This window comes from Megascapheus bottae, chromosome 34 (genome assembly GCF_031878675.1).
Source record: "Megascapheus bottae isolate mThoBot1 chromosome 34, mThoBot2.hap1, whole genome shotgun sequence".
NCBI lineage: Eukaryota > Metazoa > Chordata > Mammalia > Rodentia > Geomyidae > Megascapheus > Megascapheus bottae.
This window is the reverse complement of record NC_143542.1, coordinates 3180759-3201800: the sequence shown is the minus strand read 5'-3', so window position 1 is coordinate 3201800 and position 21042 is coordinate 3180759. Positions and strand designations below refer to the sequence as shown.

The 21042-nt window shown below is 43.8% G+C and overlaps 1 protein-coding gene across 2 annotated transcripts in view; it reads right to left on the bottom strand.

Annotated features, from left to right (window-relative positions):
• The window catches only part of Lmtk2 (lemur tail kinase 2), a 77378-nt gene that overhangs the window by 23913 nt on the left and 32423 nt on the right, over window positions 1-21042 (bottom strand). For both annotated transcript variants that reach the window (XR_016533581.1, XM_090324227.1), the window contains exons 3-6: window positions 18864-19008; window positions 15780-15853; window positions 11300-11418; window positions 5704-5791 (exon numbers count right to left, since the gene is read on the bottom strand). Coding sequence is in view for 1 of the 2 variants with exons in the window: in XM_090324227.1 (XP_090180353.1) it covers window positions 5704-5791; window positions 11300-11418; window positions 15780-15853; window positions 18864-19008 (426 nt within the window). In the remaining variant the exon portion in view is untranslated. The remainder of the gene's footprint in view (window positions 1-5703; window positions 5792-11299; window positions 11419-15779; window positions 15854-18863; window positions 19009-21042) is intronic.

Below are 21042 nucleotides of genomic sequence, written 5' to 3'. Positions count from 1 at the left end.
ACAATAACAAAATACCTTTGTAAGTGAAAGACTATAACCACGTACTGTACTACTCCCAATCCCTGCCTACTACAGCCATGGCTCAGTCACCCTCTGCTTTCCCCTCCAATACATCATCTTTTCCCAGCTCATTCACTCTTGTGGTGTTCTAAAACCCAGTCTCCTGGTGAGTCCACAATCCTTCTCCATTCCAATGCAACTATAGCACAATCCAAATGTATATTCTGGCTCCACCAGATCCCTTCCTAATGGCCTCTCGCTTTTTTCTCCTCTTTCTGGCAGACTGCTCATAAGCTTGTTCTCTTCTGCTAACTCCATCTCCTGGCCTCCCAGCTTTCAAGATTCCCCATATAGACGTCTACCCACTGCTGCAGTTTACACTGCTCTGCTAATGGGATCATCACAAAGCCATCCTTCTACTCCAGCACCACCAAAGTTTGAACTCAGTGCCTCCCAGAGACAGCTTCAGAATGGGATCCTCCTGCTGCCACTTCCTGTGTAACTAGGATTACAGGTATCACCACACCTAGCTCCTTCCGTTTTCTAACACAAAGAACACGAATCCCAGGCTGCTGCATTTCAGTAAGTATCATCCCCAACTTCCAGCCTACTGTACAAAGGCTGTCCCCTGGGAGTCCTCTGTCAGCAGACCCTTCTCCAACTCAGAAGGCCATATGGTTCTGCATCTGAGGTGCAGCCACTTCCAGATACTCCTGTGGAAGTTCTCCTGGACCAGCCTGAATGGTCTCCTGCTGCTGCCTGAGCCTGGCAGTGGTTTAATGTAAATCAAGTCATTGCATCCTGCAATTTTGTCACTGGTCTGCCATGAGATAGGCTAGACAAGCTGGGGCTCTGGCCTGCTCCCAGAACAGGGCCAGACACACGCCTCATTCAACCAACACCTGCTTGCCGCATAGAGATCCCAAATTATATTCCCCAAATTAAAGCCGGGCCACTCACTCTCCGAAAGTGGTGCCACCCCAACATTTCAATTAACATCCATTAATAATAATGCACTTAGAAGCAGATCTGTAATTTCAAATTTTTATTGGGCTTTAAATGTTTTATAACTCTGCATATTAAACCTAGCCAAACCCAGCTCCCGTGGGAAAGCTCTTGGTGTCTAATCAGTACAATCCCACTAGGGTTACTAAGCAGTTTTGGCTCTGTAGGACAAAGGCTGCAACTTAACTTCAGGCACAGGGGTCTGGATCACTGAGAACCTTGCTCATAGCCGTTGCCAGTTCTCAGAGGACAAGCCTGCAGGACCTGTGACAGACCAGCACTTTCCACACAATCCAGCCAGATGTTGGGTTTTTCATCTTCTAGCAGTAATACCCACTCGTAAAGAAGTGGATCCGGCTGGGCACCAGTGGCTCATGCCTATAATCCTAGCAACTCAAAAGACTGAGAGCTGAGGATGGAGTTCAAAGCCAGCCCTGAGAGTCTTATCTTCAGTTAATCACAGAAAAAGTTGGAAGTGATGCTGGGCTCAGGTGGTAGGGCACTAGCCTTGAGTAAAAGGAGCTCAGGGACAGTGCCCAGGTCTGGAGTTCAAGTCCCAGGGGGAAGAAAAAGTGGATCTTTAGTAACATGATTTATATCTATCACTACATCGGAAATATTATCAATTCAACAGTAATCCACAGATTTGCAAAGGATTTTACTTTTCTGTCCATGCTAAGTGTACCAGTGCAACCTCACCTGGTTCCCAGGGCCATTACCCACTGCTTTCTGGGAAATGGATGGCTCCTATGAAGCCTCTGCCACTGTTGGCAATAAGGGGCTGGCAATGTAACACAGGAGGGGACACACAGAGAGGCCCAGGAAGCAAACACTGGGGTAGGGGGGACAGCAACAGGGCGGGTAGAAAGGACTGGCCATAGCAGTAACAGGCTCACCTGTTATGGAGCCCCAAGCCATGCTGTCCCAGGCAGTGGTGAGGTATGGGAGGGATGTGGCCCGACAGGCAGCAGGATAACATTGCCAGATGCTGGGACCATCCTCACCCACTCACCTCGCACCCAGCTGTCATGCCTGATAGTGCTGTTGTTTTCTCTCAGCTTATGTGTCCCCTCGACCCTGGCCTCCTCATACCTGGGACTCCATGTACAAATGCTTTTCTACATGAGCTCCTTAGGTCAAGGATGTTTTAGTCTCAGTAAGCCCAGCACCTGTTGTCCTGGTTGTAGGATTATAAACAAGATATCCACTAATTGGCTATTTTTTATGCAAAAGGGCAATTCTAAAAAAGAGGATTCTCTTGCCTAGAAACAAGCATCAATCAGAAGACACATCATGGAAGCAGTAATTCCATGCTCTCAAGCAAGCCATGGGGCCAAAAATGGGCCCAGGCAAAACTCTCAGCTTTCTTCTTCCCTACACAGCCAGCATATGCTGACCAATGGTCCAGTGCCTGGCTGGAGCTGGTACTCAGGACCCTCCTGCCTCTGTCTGGGAAGGTGGCAGCCAAGTCTCTATCCAGGACAAGGAGCAGAATGGAAGCCCGGACCTTGTCCAGCCAGATCACCTGCTCTAATTGAGAGACTGCCGAGCAAGGTACAGCACCTTGAACCCCAAGCAGGCTTTGCCCTCTCTTACCTCACCACTGCTGATGCTTCCAGAAATCCAGCCCCAAAGGCAGAATGCAGTAAAGGGAACTAATGCACTAGCCAAGACCATACCCTGCAGAAGCATTACCACCCTGGGGCCCAGCAATGCAGTCACTGGCACTGGCTACCAGGAAGTTTTACTTTTCTTCCTGGAGTTTGCACTCAAAACCTCGTGCTTGCTAGGCACATGAGCCATGCTACTTAAGCCATGCCCCAGCACTTTTTATTATTTTTAGGATAAGGTCTTACATTTTTGCCCAGGCTACCCTAGACCTTGATCCTATTTATAGCTCCTCCATCAGAAGTGAGCGGTACTATACCAGCTATTGGTTGAGAAGTTTCTGTTCAGGCTGGCTTTGAACCACAGGATGTTTCCATCCTGCCTCTTAAGCAGTTGGGATTAGCTGTGAGCACCACCTCAGCTTCACACCTGGCTCCCTGCCTTCTATCAGCACGAGGAAGGGCTACTGCACCTCTAGTACGCAGAGCCACACTTGGAGGTGCGGCAGGTTGTAGGCTAAGGTGCTGTAAAGAAAAGCCAGCAGTTCCCTCTGACAGTGAGCAGCCAGACTTGCGGCACTGTCACCAACCACTCCAACCTTCACTTAGTAGTTCTCATGCTTTAAGCAGGGGCAGAGGAAGCACTTGTGAAGGCAGCAGGCTGACACAGGCCGAGAGCACAGGCCAGCCTTATCACCTTGGAATTTCCCGAGTGCCACGGCAGCTCTTGTGTGCTCAGCACATTTTTGCTGAGTGAGCTCTCTGCCCTGTCATTGGTGGGAGCACCTGCAGCAATTGTGCAGCAGCGACACTCAACACCTGCTCCACACACTAACTCAACTCTGCCATAATCTGCACCACCACCAGCTCTAAACCTGCCAAAAAAACCTCCAAGCTTCCTAAAACCAGGCAAGCAACGCTACTTCCCCTGTTACCTAAGTGCAAACCATTCTCTTCCTTTCTTCTTGCTGGATCACAGGGCAGTGACGCCTGAGAAGGCCAAGGTCCACCCAGGTGCGTGTGACCTAAGGACACGTGGAAAGCTGGGACTTCGGGGCTGCACAGTGGCTTATGACCAGGGCTGGGAGGAGTGTCCTCTTGTCCTCCAGGCCTGGGCCAGAGGGCCGTTTCTGCCTTACATTACCTTCCTCTGCTTAGGCCGGCTTGTTTCTGGGAAGACTGGTTGTACAAGTGGGGAGCAGGGCTCCATGCCTTGGGCAACCCTCTGCTGTCTGTACAGGTAGGTGCCCACTAGCCTCCTAGGCTGATGCCCCTAACCACTCTGGCTGCCCCCTGAGTCCAGTACTCACTGCTGAGGACTGGTTCTGTCCTCTGAGGTTGTTGGAGGCAGCAGAACGAGCGTGAGGCTGTCCATGGAGACCAATGAGACTACCAGGGAAGCTGGAAGGAGCCTGGGCATGAGACTGGCTGTCTAAGCACTGACAGGATAATTCCAAAGGGCAAACCAGCCTCTTCCTAAGACCCATGGCACTTGACAGCATATTCACTACAAGTAAATAATTATCAATGTGTGTGACTTTGGGGGAGGAGCTTTAGATTCAGTTTACCACCTTTGCCACTGCAAAATGGGTCAGTAGGTTGAGCCCATTCCCACTGTGGCAGCGCCATCACATCCAGGGTCCTTCTCTATCCTGCCACACTGAAACTGCACTCAGGAGACAGTCATCTTCTCTCCTGCATCATCCCAACCACGACCCTTTACTCTGCTGTCTCTGGATCTGACAGCTCAAGGTCATACTACATAAGCAGAATTAGACAGTATCTGTCCTCTTGTGACAGGTGCTAGAATCTGTATGATGTCGGAAAGCTTCCTCCGAGTTGTAGCCACCAAACTCCCAGCCAGGTTCTGCTCATGTGTATAAAACCCCAAGTTTTCTTTCCAATAGAGCACACAGTGTATCCTGTTTACCATCCATGGGAACAGCTAGGTAGTTTGCATCTTCTGGCCACCACGAACACAGTGGTGCAAGAATCTATCGATGGCCTGTCTACTCTCCCTTCTTTGTAACCATCTCCATAAGTGAGCCACCAGATCATATGGCAATTCTGTTTTGCCTTTTTTTTTTTTTTTTTGCCAGTCCTGGGTTTTGAACTCAGGGCCTAGGAACCATTCTTGAGTGTCTCTTGCTCAAGGCTAGTTACTCTACCACTTGAGCCACAGCACTACTTCTGGCTTTTTCTGTTTATGTGATACTGAGGAATTGAACCCATGATTTCATGTGTGATAGGCAAGCAATCTACCACTAAGCCATATTCCTAGCCCTGATGGGTATTTTAAAAATGTTACTACTGAGGGAAAAACTGGGAGAGAATAAGGGAAGGACTAACACTGTCCCAAAATAAATGTACTATTTACCTGACTTAGGTGACTATAACCCTTCTGTATATCACCTTAATAATAACAATTAAGAAATTATCAAAAAAGAAAAAGTTACTGTGGACCACTTGCGGTATACTTAAGTTAGAAACAGCTATAGCATTGGGCACTGGCAGCTCATACCTGTAGTTCTAGCTACTCAGGAAACTGAGATAATGAAGATTATGGTTCAAAGCCTGCCAATGGAAACTCTTGGGGTAGGGGGTAATAAGAACTGAAGCCCAGACTTCAGGGCAAAAAGCTCCCAGGGAAGCCGGACATGGTGGCTCACGCCTGTAATCCTAGCTACTCAGGAGGCTGAGATCTGAGGATTGCGGTTTAAAGCCAGCATGAGCACTATAACATGAGTACTATAGCATCTGAGACTCAAGCCCACAACTGGCAAAAAAAAAGAATATTGTAGACCACTGATAATAATGGGTATTTAGGGTAATAGTAAAGGAGTTGTGGATTTGGCTACATTTCAATAAACATTGTAAAATCACCTCCTGAAGCCCATCAGGATTAAATATGGTAATACACTGGGCCTGCAAGACAATGAACTACCAGAGTTGTCAGCTAATACAATTACCAAAGGGGCTGTGTTAACACAAAGCTCTTTAGATGAGGGTCCACAAGCAAGCAGTCCAAAATATACCAGCCTAGCTAACCAAAACCTTAAGGGCTTCTAGTTGAGTGCCACTAAAAACTTACCAGGTCACAGAATTCAAACACCAGAAGATAGGGGATCGCTTCTACACACTGTCCAGCACACTGAAGAACATTTGGATGCTGAAGAATACTAGCAAAAAGAAATGACAGCGACGTCAAGAAGCATGCTATGAACCTATTCAAACAGTAATTCAAACTTTAGAGTCCGCAATGGTTTAAATATAGCATGATGGCTGGGTGAACTGACTCATACCTAGCTACTTTAAGAGGCAGAGAGGCAGCAATTAGGAGGATTGAGGTTTGAGACCAAACTGGGCAAAAAGTTCAAAAGAAAAGCATGTCATTCAAGATACAAAGAAAAGCACAAATAAGTCTAGGCAAGGCTCAGCAAAAAGCCAAAACCTTATCTCAAAAATAACCAGAGCCGAAAGGGCTAGAGGCATGGCTCAAGTGGCTGAGTGATTGCCTAGAAAGCATGAAGCTCTGAAACTCCTATGTGTACGCCCCACCCCCTTATTCTTTTTTTATTAAATTTATTAATATTGATTTTTATATCATATTTGAAATGATATATTTAACAAACAAGTATTCAAGAAGGGAATCTCTATATATAATCACTGGCACTTAGATTTTAGAACTAATTAAAATTAGGCTGACTGTATGTCATAGATATATATTAATCTAAGTAATAAAACATTATGTCTATAGAGTCATAGATTTTTATGTCTACATAGTTTTGTTTCGATTTCCAATACCATGTCCATAGCATTGGGTACACAAATATTGAGTTATTGCTCTTGTACTGTTTGGATCTAACAGCCACATATTAAGGATACCATGCGCCTTTTGTTCCTTTGGTCTTGACTTGTCTCATTCAACATGATTCTCTCTAGATTCATCCACTTCCCTGCAAATGCCATTATTTTATCTTGTCTGTTGGCTATGTAGAATTCCATTGTATATATATACCACATTTTCTGTATCCATTCATCTACAGGAGGGCATCTGGATTGTTTCCATCACCTGGCTATTGTGAACAGAGATGAACATAGCTGAGCAGGTGTCTTTATCATATCCTGGGCTATGATGTTCAGGATAGATGCCCAGGAGTGGTATGGCGGGATCGTGGGGAAGGTCAATTTTCAGTTCTTTAAGAAACCTCCACACTGCTTTCCAGAGTGGCTGAACTTGCTTACAATCCCACCAGCAGTGCAGTAGGGTTCCTTTTTCTCCACAACCCCGCCAGCATCTGTCACTGTCTGAGTTCAAAACCTTGGCCATTCTTACTGGGGGTAAGATGCTAACTTAGCGTTGTTTTTATTTGCATTTCCTTTATGACCATGGATGATGAGCATTTTCTCATGTTTTTCTGCCATTTCAATCTGTTCTTTTGATAAGTCCCTCTTTAGTTCCCTTGCCCATTTAGTGATTGGTTTGTTGGGTTTGGGGGATTCATTTCTTGAGTTCCCTGTAGATACTGGATATTAAGCATTTGATGTATTATTGGTCTACTTTAGTAGCTATGATTTTATCTATGCAGAAACTTTTTATTTTTAGGTAGTTCCATTTATTGAGTTTCTCTCTAATCTGTTGTGACCCTGGGATTCTGTTCAGGAAGTTTTTGCCTGTGCCTGTGAGTTCCAGTGTCTCTCCAACTCTATCGTGTAGCAGTTTCAAGGTTTCCAGTCTGACATTGAGGTCTTTGATCCATTTTGAGATAATGCTTGTGCATGGTGAAAGGCTAGGGTCAATTTTTAGTTTTCTGCATGTGGCTGCCCAGTTATGCCAGCACCAATAATTGAATAGGCTGTGTTTATTTCACTGTATATCTTTGGCTCCACTGTCAAATACAAGTTGACTATAGGTATATGGTTCTACTTCTGGATCTTCTATTCTGTTCCATTGATCTTCTGGTCTATTTTTGTGCCGACACCATGCTGTTTTTGTTATTATGGCTCTATAGTAGAGTTTGAAGTCTGGTATTGTAATACCACCTGCATTGCTCTTTTTGCCTAAAATTGTTTTGGCTATTCTTTTTTTCTTGCCAGTCCTGGGGCTTGCACTCAGGGCCTGGGCATTATTCTTGGACACTTATTTTTGCTCAAGGATAGTGCTCTGCCATTTGAGCCACAGTGCCACTCCTGGCCTTTTCTGAATATGTGGTACCGAGGAACTGAACTCAGAGCTTTTGTGCAAGCTAGGCACACACTCTACCACTAGGTTACACTCCTGCACCCCCCACCCCCAATTATATTTAACAGATAAAGATTCAGCTAGCTATGATTAAATAACCCAAAGGTATTTTAGTTGAGTATTTTCATGAGTTCTATAAAAAATTTTATAAAAAATGTAAAAATTTAGCCAGGCATGGTGACTCACGCCTGTAATCCTAGCTACTCAGGAGGCTGAGATTTGAGGACCAAGGTTCAAAGTCAGCCAAGGTACAAAAGGACCTAAGACTCTTATCTCCAATTACCCTCTAGAAAACTGGAAATGGGCTTGGCTCAAGGGTAGGGTGATAGTCTGGAGCTGAAGAACTCAGGGACAATGACCATGCCCAGGAGTAGGGCAGTAGCCTTGGAAGAGCTCAGGGATAGCGCCCAGGCCCCAAGCCCCATGACCCTCCCCCACAAAAATAATAATAATAATAAAAAAATAAAAATTTATAAAAAGAAAAATACACAGGCCTGGAGTGTAGCCTAGTGGTAGAATGTTCCCTTAGCATGTATGAAGCCCTGGGTTCGATTCCTCAGAACCACATACACAAAATCAAGAAGTGGTGCTGTGGCTTAAGTGGGAGAGCTCTCCCATGCACTAAATTCAATCCCTAGGACTGGAGATGATGATGATGATGATGATGATGATGACGACGACGATGACAGAAGACAAACACTTAAATCAAGTAAATATATCAATCTAGTTTCTCAACATTCTTTTGGTTATTGTAATTTTCCATGTAACTCTGTAATAACTATTTTTCCCCTTTCTTTTGTTTTAAAAAACAAATTTGTGGGGCCAAGAGTTTAGCCTAGTGGTAGAGTGCTTGCCTAGCATGAATGAAGACCTGGGTTCAATTCCTCGGTACCACATACATAGCAAAAAAAAGCCAGAAGTGGTGCTGTGGCTCAAGCGGTGGAGACTTAGCCTTAAGAAAATCCAGGGACAGTGCTAAGGCCCTGAGCTCATGCCCAGGACTGGCAAAAAAAAAAAAACAACAACAAAAAAAACAAATTTGTGTATTGTTCTTCCACCAAGAACATGTTAAACTTCCCTGTATTGTTCAGATTTTTAGTATAAGTACTACTACAGCATGGTTTAAAATTAAACTAGGATTCCCCCCCCCCCCCCCCAGCCCTGGGCCTTGAACTTAGGGCCTGAGCAGTGTCCTTGGGCTTTCTCAAGGCTAGAGCTCTACTACTTGAGCCACAGTACCACTTCTGGCTTTTTCGTGTGTGTGTGTCTGGCTTTTTCGTGTGTGTGTGCGTGTGTGTGTGTGTGTGTCTGGGTGCTGTCCCTAATCGTGTGTGTGTGTGTGTGTGTGTGTGTGTGTCTGGGTGCTGTCCCTAATCGTGTGTGTGTGTGTGTGTGTGTGTGTGTCTGGGTGCTGTCCCTAAGCTCTTCTGCCCTAACCCTTGAACCACAGCACCACTTCCAGTTTTCTGGTGTTTAATTGGAGATAAAAGTCTCTTGGACTTTAGTGCCCAGGCTGGCTTTGAACCATGATCCTCAGATCTCAGCCTCCTGAGTAACTAAGATTTCAGGCATGAAATTCTAGACACAGCACCCGGCAACTTCCAGCTTTTTCTATGCATGTGACATCGAGGAATTGAACCCGGCTTTTTGTGCATGCTAGGCAAGCATACTACTACTAGGCGAAACTCCCAGCCTATACTAGGATTTTTTTTTGACAGTCCTAGGCTTGAGCTCAGGACTAGCCACTACGCCAAACTCCCGGCCCTTATACTAGGATTTTTATAGGAAATGAAACAACCTGTCAATCAAAATAAAGTCTCTCAATCCATGAACATGGTATGCCCTTCCACTTTGATTTCTTTAGCTACTTTTTGTAGTTTTCAGCATACTTGTCCTGTATATGTACCTAAATGTTTATTGTTTCACTGTTGGGCATTGTTTTCAATTTTTCCCTATACATGCTCATTGCTAATTTACAGAAATGAACATAATTTAAAAAAATTATGGTACTTGGGGCCAAGAGTTTGGCTTAGTGGTAGAGTGCTTGCCTAGCATGCATGAAGACCCAGGTTTGATACCTCGGTACCATACACATACAAAAAAGCCAGAAGTGGTGCTGAGGCTCAAGTGGCAGAGCTCTAGCCTTGAGAAAGTCCAAGGACAGTGCTCAAGCCCAAAGCTCAAGCCCAGGACTGGCAAAAGAAAAAAAACAATTATATTATGGTACTTGGGAGTTGAATCTAGGACTTCCTGTTGTATGCTAGGCAAGCTCCTGACCACACGACTATACTTGGACCTTGCAACCTTGCTAAACTCACTTGTTGGTTCTATGAGACATTTTGTTGATTCTTTGGGACTTTCTACATAGACTTCATGTATTCTAAAGGATACTTTTCTTCCTCTCTGATCTGCATGCCTTCATTTCCTCTCCTTGCTATAGTGCACTAATAGCAGTAAGACCATGCACATGCTGTTTATGTGGTACTGAGGAATAGAATCTAGGGCTTTATAAATGCCAGGCAAGCAATATACCACTAAGCCACCTTCTTAGCCCCTCTCTTTGCTTTCAAGAGATTTGTTTCTCCTAAGTTTTCAAAAATTTAGGCCCTATTTGGTATTTGCTCATTTTTTTTGGGGGGGGGGGGGGCAGTCCTGGGGCTTGAACTCAGGGCCAATGCGCTGTCCTTGGGCTTTCTAAAGGCTATAGCTCTACTACTTGAGCCAAAGCACCATTTCTGGCTTTTCCTATGTATGTGGTACCAAGGAATTGAACCTGGGTCTTTATGCATGCTAGGCAAGGACTTGACCATTAGGCCAAGTTCCTAGCCCCGGTATTTACTCAGTTTTATGAACAAAATTTTTGTTCTGAATCATATAAATTTTCAGCCCTCATTTCTTTGAAATTTATATCTTGTTTCATTATGGCCCATTTCTGACAATTATGCTACTTTTGTTATGTTCCTGTGGCTTATCTTTTCTTTCTGAGGTTTACTTTCTTCCTGCTGTTTCCAACTTCACCAAATTTTACTCTGTCCTCTAAATTCTGGCCCATTCAATTTTCACTTTCAGTTATTAATTTCTAGCTTTGAAATGTCCAACTACATCCTCTCTGTATCCTGTTTGGCTCTGTGAGACTCCATATTTTCCTGCCAGTTCCAGTGTTAAGCGCATATGGGAAGGATTTGCGATGACTGCTGAAACTCTTGCCGGGGAATTCTCACTCCACTCATCTCAGTGCTACTGTGTGCTCTCTTTTCAAGTCTGGTCACCCAGGTCTCAGAGTGAGAAGTGATTTTCAAATGAAAATGCAGACATTTGCAATCTGATAAGACTCTAGATCTCATTTACGCATGGATAGTATAGGCAGAAATCACTGACTAATTTTAAATACTTGATTTCAAAAAACTGCAGGCTATTGGTAGAATATACAAGAAGGCTTACTTACTAGTAAGGTTCTCCATTTTTCAAGAAAGTATCTTGTTCCTTTGGGCTTGCACTGGCTTTCAACTCCTTCACGATGACTCTTGCTACGCTGGTACCTGTGTACACCTCTCCAAGGAGGACCTGAAAACAAAGCACAGCTTTTCATCAAAAAGGTGAGAATGTGTGTCTTCTTCACCAGAAAACAGAGCACAAGAAAACAAGTGAAGCAACAAAATGGCTCTTTGCTACTTTATATACCAACTCACAGAACGCTTAGAAAATTCCAGCCTTAGCTATGGGCAGTGATATATGTATGTAATCCAGCATTCAGAACATGGAGGCAGGAGAATCAAAAGTTCCAGGCCAGCCTGGACTATATGGCCTGGAAAGCTTTGCTGAAGAGGAAGGGAGGGAACAGAAGAATAAAGGAAGGAAGGTAGGGAAGGGCAGGTTCAAATACTTTTCATTTTAAACTATTAGCCAGATATTTACAACATTTATACATTTTAATGTACTGTGTATCTTTTCTATAAGATTTATATTTTCATAGAAATAAACCATGATGCTACAGAAGAGCAATTTATAAGTTTAATTGGAACATAACTCAAAGTGATGTCAATATTTCAGCTGAAGTTGTTCACCGGTGGCACGCACACCTAGGAAAATAAGCTGACCAATGGCCAAGTAAAACAAAAATAGTGTTCCAACAGTATCAGACCTGTAGCTTCTACCAAAGCTTGAGTAAAAATGCACATGAAAAACATGCACTGCAGTGAACAGGATACCAGATGACAGCGCGCTTTTGTTATTTAACAACCAGGTTTGTATTTCATTAAGAGAATAATTAACTTCCTTTTAGAATACTTGACCATTCACAGAAAGTAGTTCAATTTCAATGCTCTAGAACTCAGTGTGTATCAGGCATGTACAGAAAGCCTGACGACTGAGGAAATCATGTCCAGTGTTGCAATTAACCAGCATGACAACAAACCCTGAGATGACAACTTCCCAAGTAGGGAGGTCTAAAAGAGGGTGGTCCCCACAAAGTCGGCACGGTCAGTGACCCACACCTGCAAGACATCACATCACATCTTGACCTCTCAGTAGTTTTGGCTCCTGTCTGATCAACTTTCCTGCGTGTACTTAAGCATTTTTCTGCACTTCAAGCTCTGAGTCTTGCTTCTCCTCTAGCACTCCCCAGACTCCATCTTCATCCAGCTCAACCCTACTAGATTCCATCTGCCTTCCAAAGCCATTACTGGTACTCCTTTCCCTGGGCTCCCCAACTCCTGGCCCTCAGAGACCTCCCTTCCTGTCCTCTGCCCTATCACCTAAGTCAAACCCTAGGGCCAGCCAACAACAAAACACCAGAAGGAGAGAAGTCCATCTGTTACAATGACTGCTCTCACTGTAGCTGGTGGGGGTCCTCAGTGCTTCCCATCACCTCTACATCTCCTTAGCTGATCTGCTTTCCTGGGTGACTGTCAAACTTTCAGTACATCTTTCTACTGCTCCTGTCAAAGAAGGAGCTGGTCTCCTGTCCACTGAGAGCGACAGACAGGACTTCCTCATTTACCACACCCAGAGCACCAAGCCTACTTGCAGGTGTGTGCACACACGCCTCTGCCCATTTCCCAAGAGACCAGCTCTGTGCCTATGGCCAGATCTCCTCTATGCCATGACAATTCAGCTCAGTCTAGACCCTTATCTTCTGCACCCCAACTAAGCCCATTCCCCACACCAACAGGAAACTGCTTCTTATCCCGCAGGAATGAGCACACCAAAGGCTCTCCTGAACTATCCTCTGGACACCTCAAAACAGCTACTACTCCAATCCTCTGCTCCTTTTTTCAGATGAAACTGAGAGGTATCAGGATGCATTGCCTCTTCTTATAATTGGAAATAAGGGACTTTTCTGACAGGGCCAGCTTGAAACTGTGATCCTCAGATCTCAGCCTCCTAAAGTAGCTAGAATCCTAGGCAAGAGCCACCAGCACCTGGTCTTAATTCTCTCTTTTCTTTATTTTGAAATTTCTCAAAATTTCCCCTACATACATACATTTATTTATTTATTCATTCCTTTCTTTGGTCAGTTGTGGGGTTTGAACTCTGGTCCTGGTAGCTGTCCCTGAGCTTTTCAGCTCAAGGCTACTGCTCTACCACTTGAGCCACAATGCCACCAAATACATATATTTAGTGTCAGTCCTAGGGTTTAAACTCAGGACACTGTCCCTGAGCTTCTTTTGCTCAAGGTTAGCACTCTACCACTTGAGTTACACCGACACTTCCCGCATTTTCTGTTTCTATGGTACTGAGGAATCAAACCCAGGGCTTCATGCATGCTAAGAAAGCATGGTACCTTCCCAATCCTTCCTACTGCTTTAATGCCATTTACCTACCAGTTTCTCCCACGTTCCTGTGTGCAGCCTGGAACTACCCTGTTGACTCTGGCTTTGCATTTCTAGCTGTCTGGCTGATCCTATCATGTAGATGTGTAGCAGTTACCTTACTCTCCCCTAGCCTACAAATTCCAGCCTGAGTCTTCTTCCAGTTGGCCCCCAAACAGGCATGCCTGGCTGCCCTCTTCCCCTGGACTCCACATCTGTTCCCAATCCCAATTCATTCTCTCCCTCCTAGCAACCTTACCACCCCCAGCACCACTTCAGCGTGTAGCCTTCCTGGATCTCCATAGCTCAGGTAGTGACACTCCAGGTAAGCAGGTGATGTCACTCATCTCTCAGCCACAACAACCCGTTCACTGCACTCAGCCAGTCCCTAGGTGCACCCAACATCAGTTCCTATAGTTCTAAAGTGGCTGAGGTACTAAACGGAGAAAAAACAGAAGAAGCACAAATAATCTAACTTCAGGACAAAAAGGCTTTTAAAAAATTTTAAAGAATTCCAGCATACTTTTCTTCCTCTGTCCTCAGAAGTTTCTTAGGTGTTTTTGTTTGCTTGGCTTTTATTTAAATAACAAACCTAGTGTGGTGCCTGTCTAGACTCTTAGCTACTAAGGTGTCTAACAAAGGAAGATTGTAGCTCAAGGCTGGCCTACTCAGAAAAGTTCAACAGACTCCTTTCTCACCTCTAGCTGAGCATGGTAGTGCATGTCAGATCTGTGGTACCAGTCCCACTGGGCAGAAAGGCCTGCGAGAATGCAACTCCATTGAAGGGACTGTGAATGTTGAGGCATATGGTGATCCCAAAAGATCAGGAATCATGTGCTTGCCAGGTGGGAAGTGAAGCTCTGTCTTAAAATTAATCAGTGTTGGGCCGGGAGGTTAGCCCAGTGGTAGAGTGCTTGCCTAGCATGTACAAAGACCCGGGTTCCATTCCTTAGTACCACATACATAGAAAAAAGCCAGAAATGGTGCTGTGGCTCAAGTGGTAGAGCTCTAGCCTTGAGAAAGCCCAAGGACAGTGCTCAAGCCCTGAGTTCAAGGGCCAGGACTGGCAAAAAATAAATAATTAGCTCATGACTGTAATCATAGTTACTCAGGAGGCTGAGACCTGAGGATCATGGTTCAAAGCCAACCCAGGCAGAAAAGTCTGTGAGACTCTTATCTCCAAGTAATCAGAGAAAGAACCAGAAGTGATGCTATAATTCAAGTGGTAGAGTGCTAGCCTTCAGCAAAAGGAGCTTAAGGACAGCACCCACACCCACAGTTCAAAGCCCAGGACCAGCCAAAAAAAAAAAAAAAAGGCACTGATGCTGGATGCCGGTGGCTCATGCCTGTAATCCTAGCTACTCAGGAGGCTGAGATCTGAGAATCACAGTTCAAAGCCAGCCCAGGCAGTAAAGTCCATGAGACGCAACTCCAATTAACCACCTAAAAACCGGAAATGGTGCTGTGGCTCAAGTGGTATAGCAATAGCCTTGAGCTAAAGAGCTCAGAGACAGCACCGAGGCCCAGAGTTTAAGCCCCGGAACTGACCCCACCCCCAAAAAAAGGTGAAAAACAGGGCTGGAGGCATGGCTCACCAGTATTTTGCTAACCCAGCAGGCACAAGGTCCTGAGTTCAAACACCAAGTACTACCAAGCTAAAACAAACCAAAAAAAAAGCACAAAAGGATTGAGGCTTTGGCTTAAATGCCACAGTTGGCTACCATGCATTAGGCCCTAGATTCAATCCCAATGCTGAGGAGGGAAATAATATTTTTGCTCAGATTTGAATACTGATGTTCCCTCAAAACTCTATGTTGACATCACCAGACACCAAATCAGCCAATGGTATCTTGATGGTACTATGTCTCAGACTTTAGAACTGTAATTTCACAGGCTACCCAGTGCATGGTATTTCCCACAGCAGGCTGAAAGGACGAAGACAGCCTCATGCAGTGGTGATACTCACAGTCGTGCCTAGTGGAAGGTGATATGGAACTACCCTACTACCATGTTTAGAGAAAATGGACTGTCACAGGACATAGTCTCCCTTAACTTAAAGTTCTGAACCAGACAATCATAGGGGAAAAAAAAAAATCAAAGTGAAAAGCATTTTACCTTTCCAAACCAGCCACTTCCAATTTCCTGAATGTAATTTAGGCTGTGTCGGGCAACTTGTGACTTTAAACCTTCTGTTAAAAAAAAGAAAAAAAGAAAAGAAAAGAAGATCATTAATAAAAATAAGGTTTAACTAAAATACAACAAATATTAGATATACAGCCTCTGATGTACAAATGCTGAAATTAATGCTGTGTTAGCTAGAGGCAGAAACAAACACATGAGACACTCTCTTGAATGAATAACAGTCATAATAATAACAATGTCTGAATAGTTCCAAGCGTTGATACCATCAGTACATGTGAACGTATGAGTATCCCACCTGATTTTCAAAACCTCCCACTTGTGTTTTCTGGTCCAGTAGTTCTTGTATGAGGATCCCAGCAAGTGGACCAAACAGATACAATGGAAGTTCCAGAAGAAGAATGAGGAGGAAAATATAGGTGAAAGACTCAATGGTTAAGCCAGGTGCTGGTGGTTCATTCCTATAATCCTAGCTACTCACGAGGCTGAGATCTAAGGATCGAGATTTGAAGCCAGCCAAAGCAAAAAAATCCATGAGGCTTATCTCGAGTTACACAGCAAAAGCCAGAAGTGGAGCTGTGGCTCAAGTGATAGAACATGAGCCTTGAGCAAAAAAGCTAACGGACTGTGCCCAGCCCCTAAGTACCAGCACAGGGAGGAAAAAGGCACAATGGTTAGAAAATGCCCCAGGTCTACTACTAGATAACATGTTATACAATCAAAATGATCAGTAAACTCCAAACGGTATTAAACTCATAGAGATCCTCATAAATACATTATAGCCAAACACAAACAACCAAAGAATCTTGTCAGCAGATAGAAGTGACTGACACATCATAAACATGGGATCCTAAGTAAGGTTAATTACTCTTCAGAGACCATGAAGACAGAGGCAGTGGACTTCCAAGGTAAGTGTCAAGGGAAAAGTCTATGGCCTAAGAATTCTGCATCTGGGCCGGGAATTTGGCCTAGTGGTAGAGTGCTTGCCTAGCATGCATGAAGACCCGGGTTCGATTCCTCGGTACCACATACATAGAAAAAAAAAAAGCCAGAAGTGGTGCTGAGGCTGAAGTAGTAGAGCTCTAGCCTTGAGAAAGTCCAAGGACTCAAGCCTAGGACTGGCAAAAAAAAAAAAATGAAGAAGAGGTATTTCAACCTTGTTATCTGATATATTGGATATATGCGTATTTGGTTATTTGAAATTGGATAGAGAAGGGGGTAAAACAAGATGGGTGCAGGGGTGGGGGGAGGGAAATGGGGACCAAGACATGAGAAAAGGTATCAATGTATGTGAAGTAATGCACCTTCTATCTGGTGAATATAAAAAAAATATGAAAAAAAGTGAAGGAGAGGGCTGGGAGGTTAGCCTAGTAGTAGAGTGCTTGGCTAGCATGCACGAAGACCCAGGTTCGATTCCTTGGTACCACATCATAGAAAAAGCCACAAGTGGTGTTATGGCACAAGTGATACAGCTTAAGCCTTGAGGAAAGCCCAAGGTCTGCGCTCAGACCTGGAGTTCAAGCCCTAGGACTGGCAAAAAAAAAAAAAATAATAATAATTAATTAATTAAATTAAAAATAAAATGGAGGAGAAGCCAAACACCAGTAGCTTACACTATAAATGTATCTACTAATGGGGAGATGAGTTATAATAGTAGAGTTTTTTTTTTGTTGTTGGTTTTTTGGGGTTTTTTTTGGCCAGCCCTGGGCTTGGGCTCAGGGCCTGAGCACTATCCTTGGGTTTTCTCAAGGCTAGAGCTCTACCACTTGAACCACAGCACCATTTCTGGTTTTTTCTATGTATGTTGTACCAAGGAATTGAACCTGGGTATTCGTGCATGCTAGGCAAGCACTCTACCACTAGGCCAAACTCCCAGCCCTCGAGTTATTTTTTTTTAATGCCATCTAAACTCTATCAATCTAAACTTCATGTTACAAATATAGGATGTTACTTGAAATCTTTACCTTAACTACTAAGACAATATTTAAAAATAAGGGACTGAGGAGGAGTCAAAATGGCACACAAGATGGTAATACCAGTACTTATTACATTTCAGGGGACTATTTTGCAGAAAGAGGAAGGCTACTCTTAAAACTTACATAGAATTTCAAGGGATCGACCGGGAGTTTGGCCTAGTGGTTAAAGTGCTTGCCTAGCATGCACGAAGACCCGGGTTCGATTCCTTGGTACCACATACATAGAAAAAAGCCAGAAGTGGTGCTGAGGCTCAAGTTGTAGAGCTCTAGCCTTGAGAAAGTCCAAGGACAGTGCTCAGGCCCTGAGCTCAGGCCCAGGACTGGCAAAAAAAAAAAAAAAAAAAAAAAAGAATTTCAAGGGATCCCAGATAATCAAAGGAATCCCACCAAATAAACTCCAACCCCCCCCCAAACAACAACAACAAAAACCCAAACAGGGAACAGCTGAATCTAAGCAAAAGGAAAGAAATGTACACATCATCCATTCTGGAAGAAATAGTTTTATTGATAATGTTCGAAGAGTTAAATTTTTTTCTTATGTAAAATTTGCATTTTTGTATTTTTTGTTATTCATAAGCTTTGTAGATTAGAATGATGATGCTTTTCAATGTCAATGTTAAAATATGTTTGTGACTTTAGCTAAGTATAACTATGCCACAATGCTGTGAAATATATGTAGTTAATCTCAATAAAGAAATCTTTGGGGGAAAGAAAAAAACTCAGAAAAGCAAAACACACAACTCAGTTTCTAAATAGACTGCTCAATTTTGACATCTTAGGACTGCTAAGAGCTGGCATGGGACATACAACTGTAACCTTTGCCAGCAACATAGGGAGAAAGCTCTTGAGTTCAAGGCAAACCAGAGTTACAGTTACAATGAAGACTGTTACACTGAATACATCAAAATCAGAAACTCTGTTCACCAGAAAATTTTTTTGTGACTGAAATTTTTTAGTTTACCATTCCAATTTCCTTTCCTGTGTGTATCTTTTCAAAGTGGCTATGCTTGCCCAGCATGTCCTAGGTTTACCCTCCAAGACTGCCAAAAAACCAAAAAGGCCTACACAAGACCGACGCTCTTACCCACAGAAGGCTGGAATTGTGACGGAGCAGGGAGGGAAATTGTTGGTACTGACAGAGTGAAGACCTCGGCGGGCGACTGCACAGAGGGTGTGTCTTCTGCTGGTGGTGTAAAATCGATCTCATCGTCAAAATTATCTTCAAATTCCTAAAATCAAATGCAACAAGTATTAAAAACCAATTACCAGGACTGGGAGTTTGGCCTAGTGGTAGAGTGCTCTCCTAGCATGCACAAAGCCCTAGGTCGATTCCTTGGTACCACACACAGAAAAAGCCAGAAATAGTGCTATGGCTCAAGTGGCAGGGTGATAGCCTTGAGCAAAAAGTGTCCAAAGATGGGCTGGGAGTTTGGCCTAGTAGTAGAGTGCTTACCTACCATGCAAAGACCAGGGTTTGATTCCTCAGTACCACATACATAGAAAAAAGCTGAAAGTGGTACTGTGGCTCAAGTGGTAGAACTCTAGTCTTGAAAAAACCCAAGGGCAGTGCCCAGGCCCTGAGTTCAAGCCCCAGGACTGGCAACAAAACAAAACAAAAGAACAACAACAAAAACAGTTACCAACATTTAAGATGGAATGTGGGGACTGGGAGTTTGGCCTAGTGGTAGAGTGCTTGCCTAGCATGCATGAAGACCCCTGTTTGATTCCTCTGTACCACATGCATAGAAAAAAAGCCAGAAATGGTGCTGTGGCTCACATGGTAGAGCTCTAGCCTTGAGAAAGCCCAAGGACAGTGCTCAAGCCCTGAGTTCAAGGCCCAGGACTGGCAAAAAAAAAAAAAAAAAAAAGATGGAATATGTACTCATGTGAAATAGGTTAATAACAATACACACATCAAATTTATTGTTATTTCAAATAAAAAGCATACACAAGGGCCAGGAGTTTGGCCTAGTGGTTAAAGTGCTTGCCTAGCATGCACGAAGATCCGGTTCGATTCCTCAGTATCACATACATAGAAAAAAGCCGGAAGTGGTGCTGAGGCTCAAGTGGTAGAGCTCTAACCTTGAGAAAGTCCAAGGACAGTGCTCAGGCCCTGAGATCAAGCCCAGGACTGGCAAAAAAAAAAAAAAAAAAAAAAAAAAAGCATACACAATTGTGCTAATTCCTTTTTTTTTTTTTTTTCACCTTTCAGTCATAGGGCTTAACTCTGGGCCTGGGTGATATCCCTCTTTAGCTCAAGACTAGTGGTCTAACACTTTGAGCCATAGAACAGCTTCTGGTTTTGTAGTGGTTAATTGGAGTTAAGAGTCTCACAGACTTTTGTGATGGGGCTCATGATCCTCAGAGCTCAGCCTCCTGAGTAGCTAGGATTACAGGTGTGAGTCACCAGTGCCTAGCTAATTATGCTAATTCTAAAGATCTGAGTAAGTAAGAGTTGACAATAAATTAAACAATATTTTATGTAACTGTTAGAACTGATGGCTTAAAATTAAATGTAAAATTTTAAACACAATCAAATAATTCAACATGGAAACCTAGGCATAAAAGGCTACTTCATGTTGTTTATTTTTATTTATTGTGCCAATCCTGGCAAATAGTATTCAGGGCCTGAGCACTATCCTTGGGCTTTCCTCAAGGCTAGTGCTCTGCCATTTGAGCCACAGCACCACTTCAGGCTTTTCTTCGTATGTGGTACCGAGAAATCGAACCCAGGTCTTCATGCATGCTAGGTTAGCACTCTACCACTAGGCCAAACTCCGCGCCTAATTAATTTTAAAAATTACTTCCATAAATCTCTGCATATTAGATCAAGACAAATGAATTTTATTTTTTAAAGCATTTCTAATTGCAAAGTGTCTTCCTAATAAAGACAGTCTAACTCAGAAAAGATTCTTTTCTTTGATTTTTCTTTTAGAGGTACTCGAGTTTGAACTCAAGGTCTTATGCTTTCAAGACTGGTTGGTGCTCTACCACTTAACTACATCTCTAGTCTGTTGTTTTGTTTTGTTTTGCTTTTGTGCTGGTCCTAGGGCTTGAACTCAGGTCCTGGCTGCTGTCCTTGATCTTTTTTGCCCACGTCTAGCACTTGAGCCATAGCATCCCTTCCACTGTTTTTCTGAGCAGTTTGTTGGAGCTAAGAGTCTCATGGCCTTCCCTGCCTGGGCTGGCTTAAAACTGTCATCCTCAGATCTCAGCCTCCTGAGCAGCTAGGATTACAGGCATGAGCCACCAGCTCCTTGTTT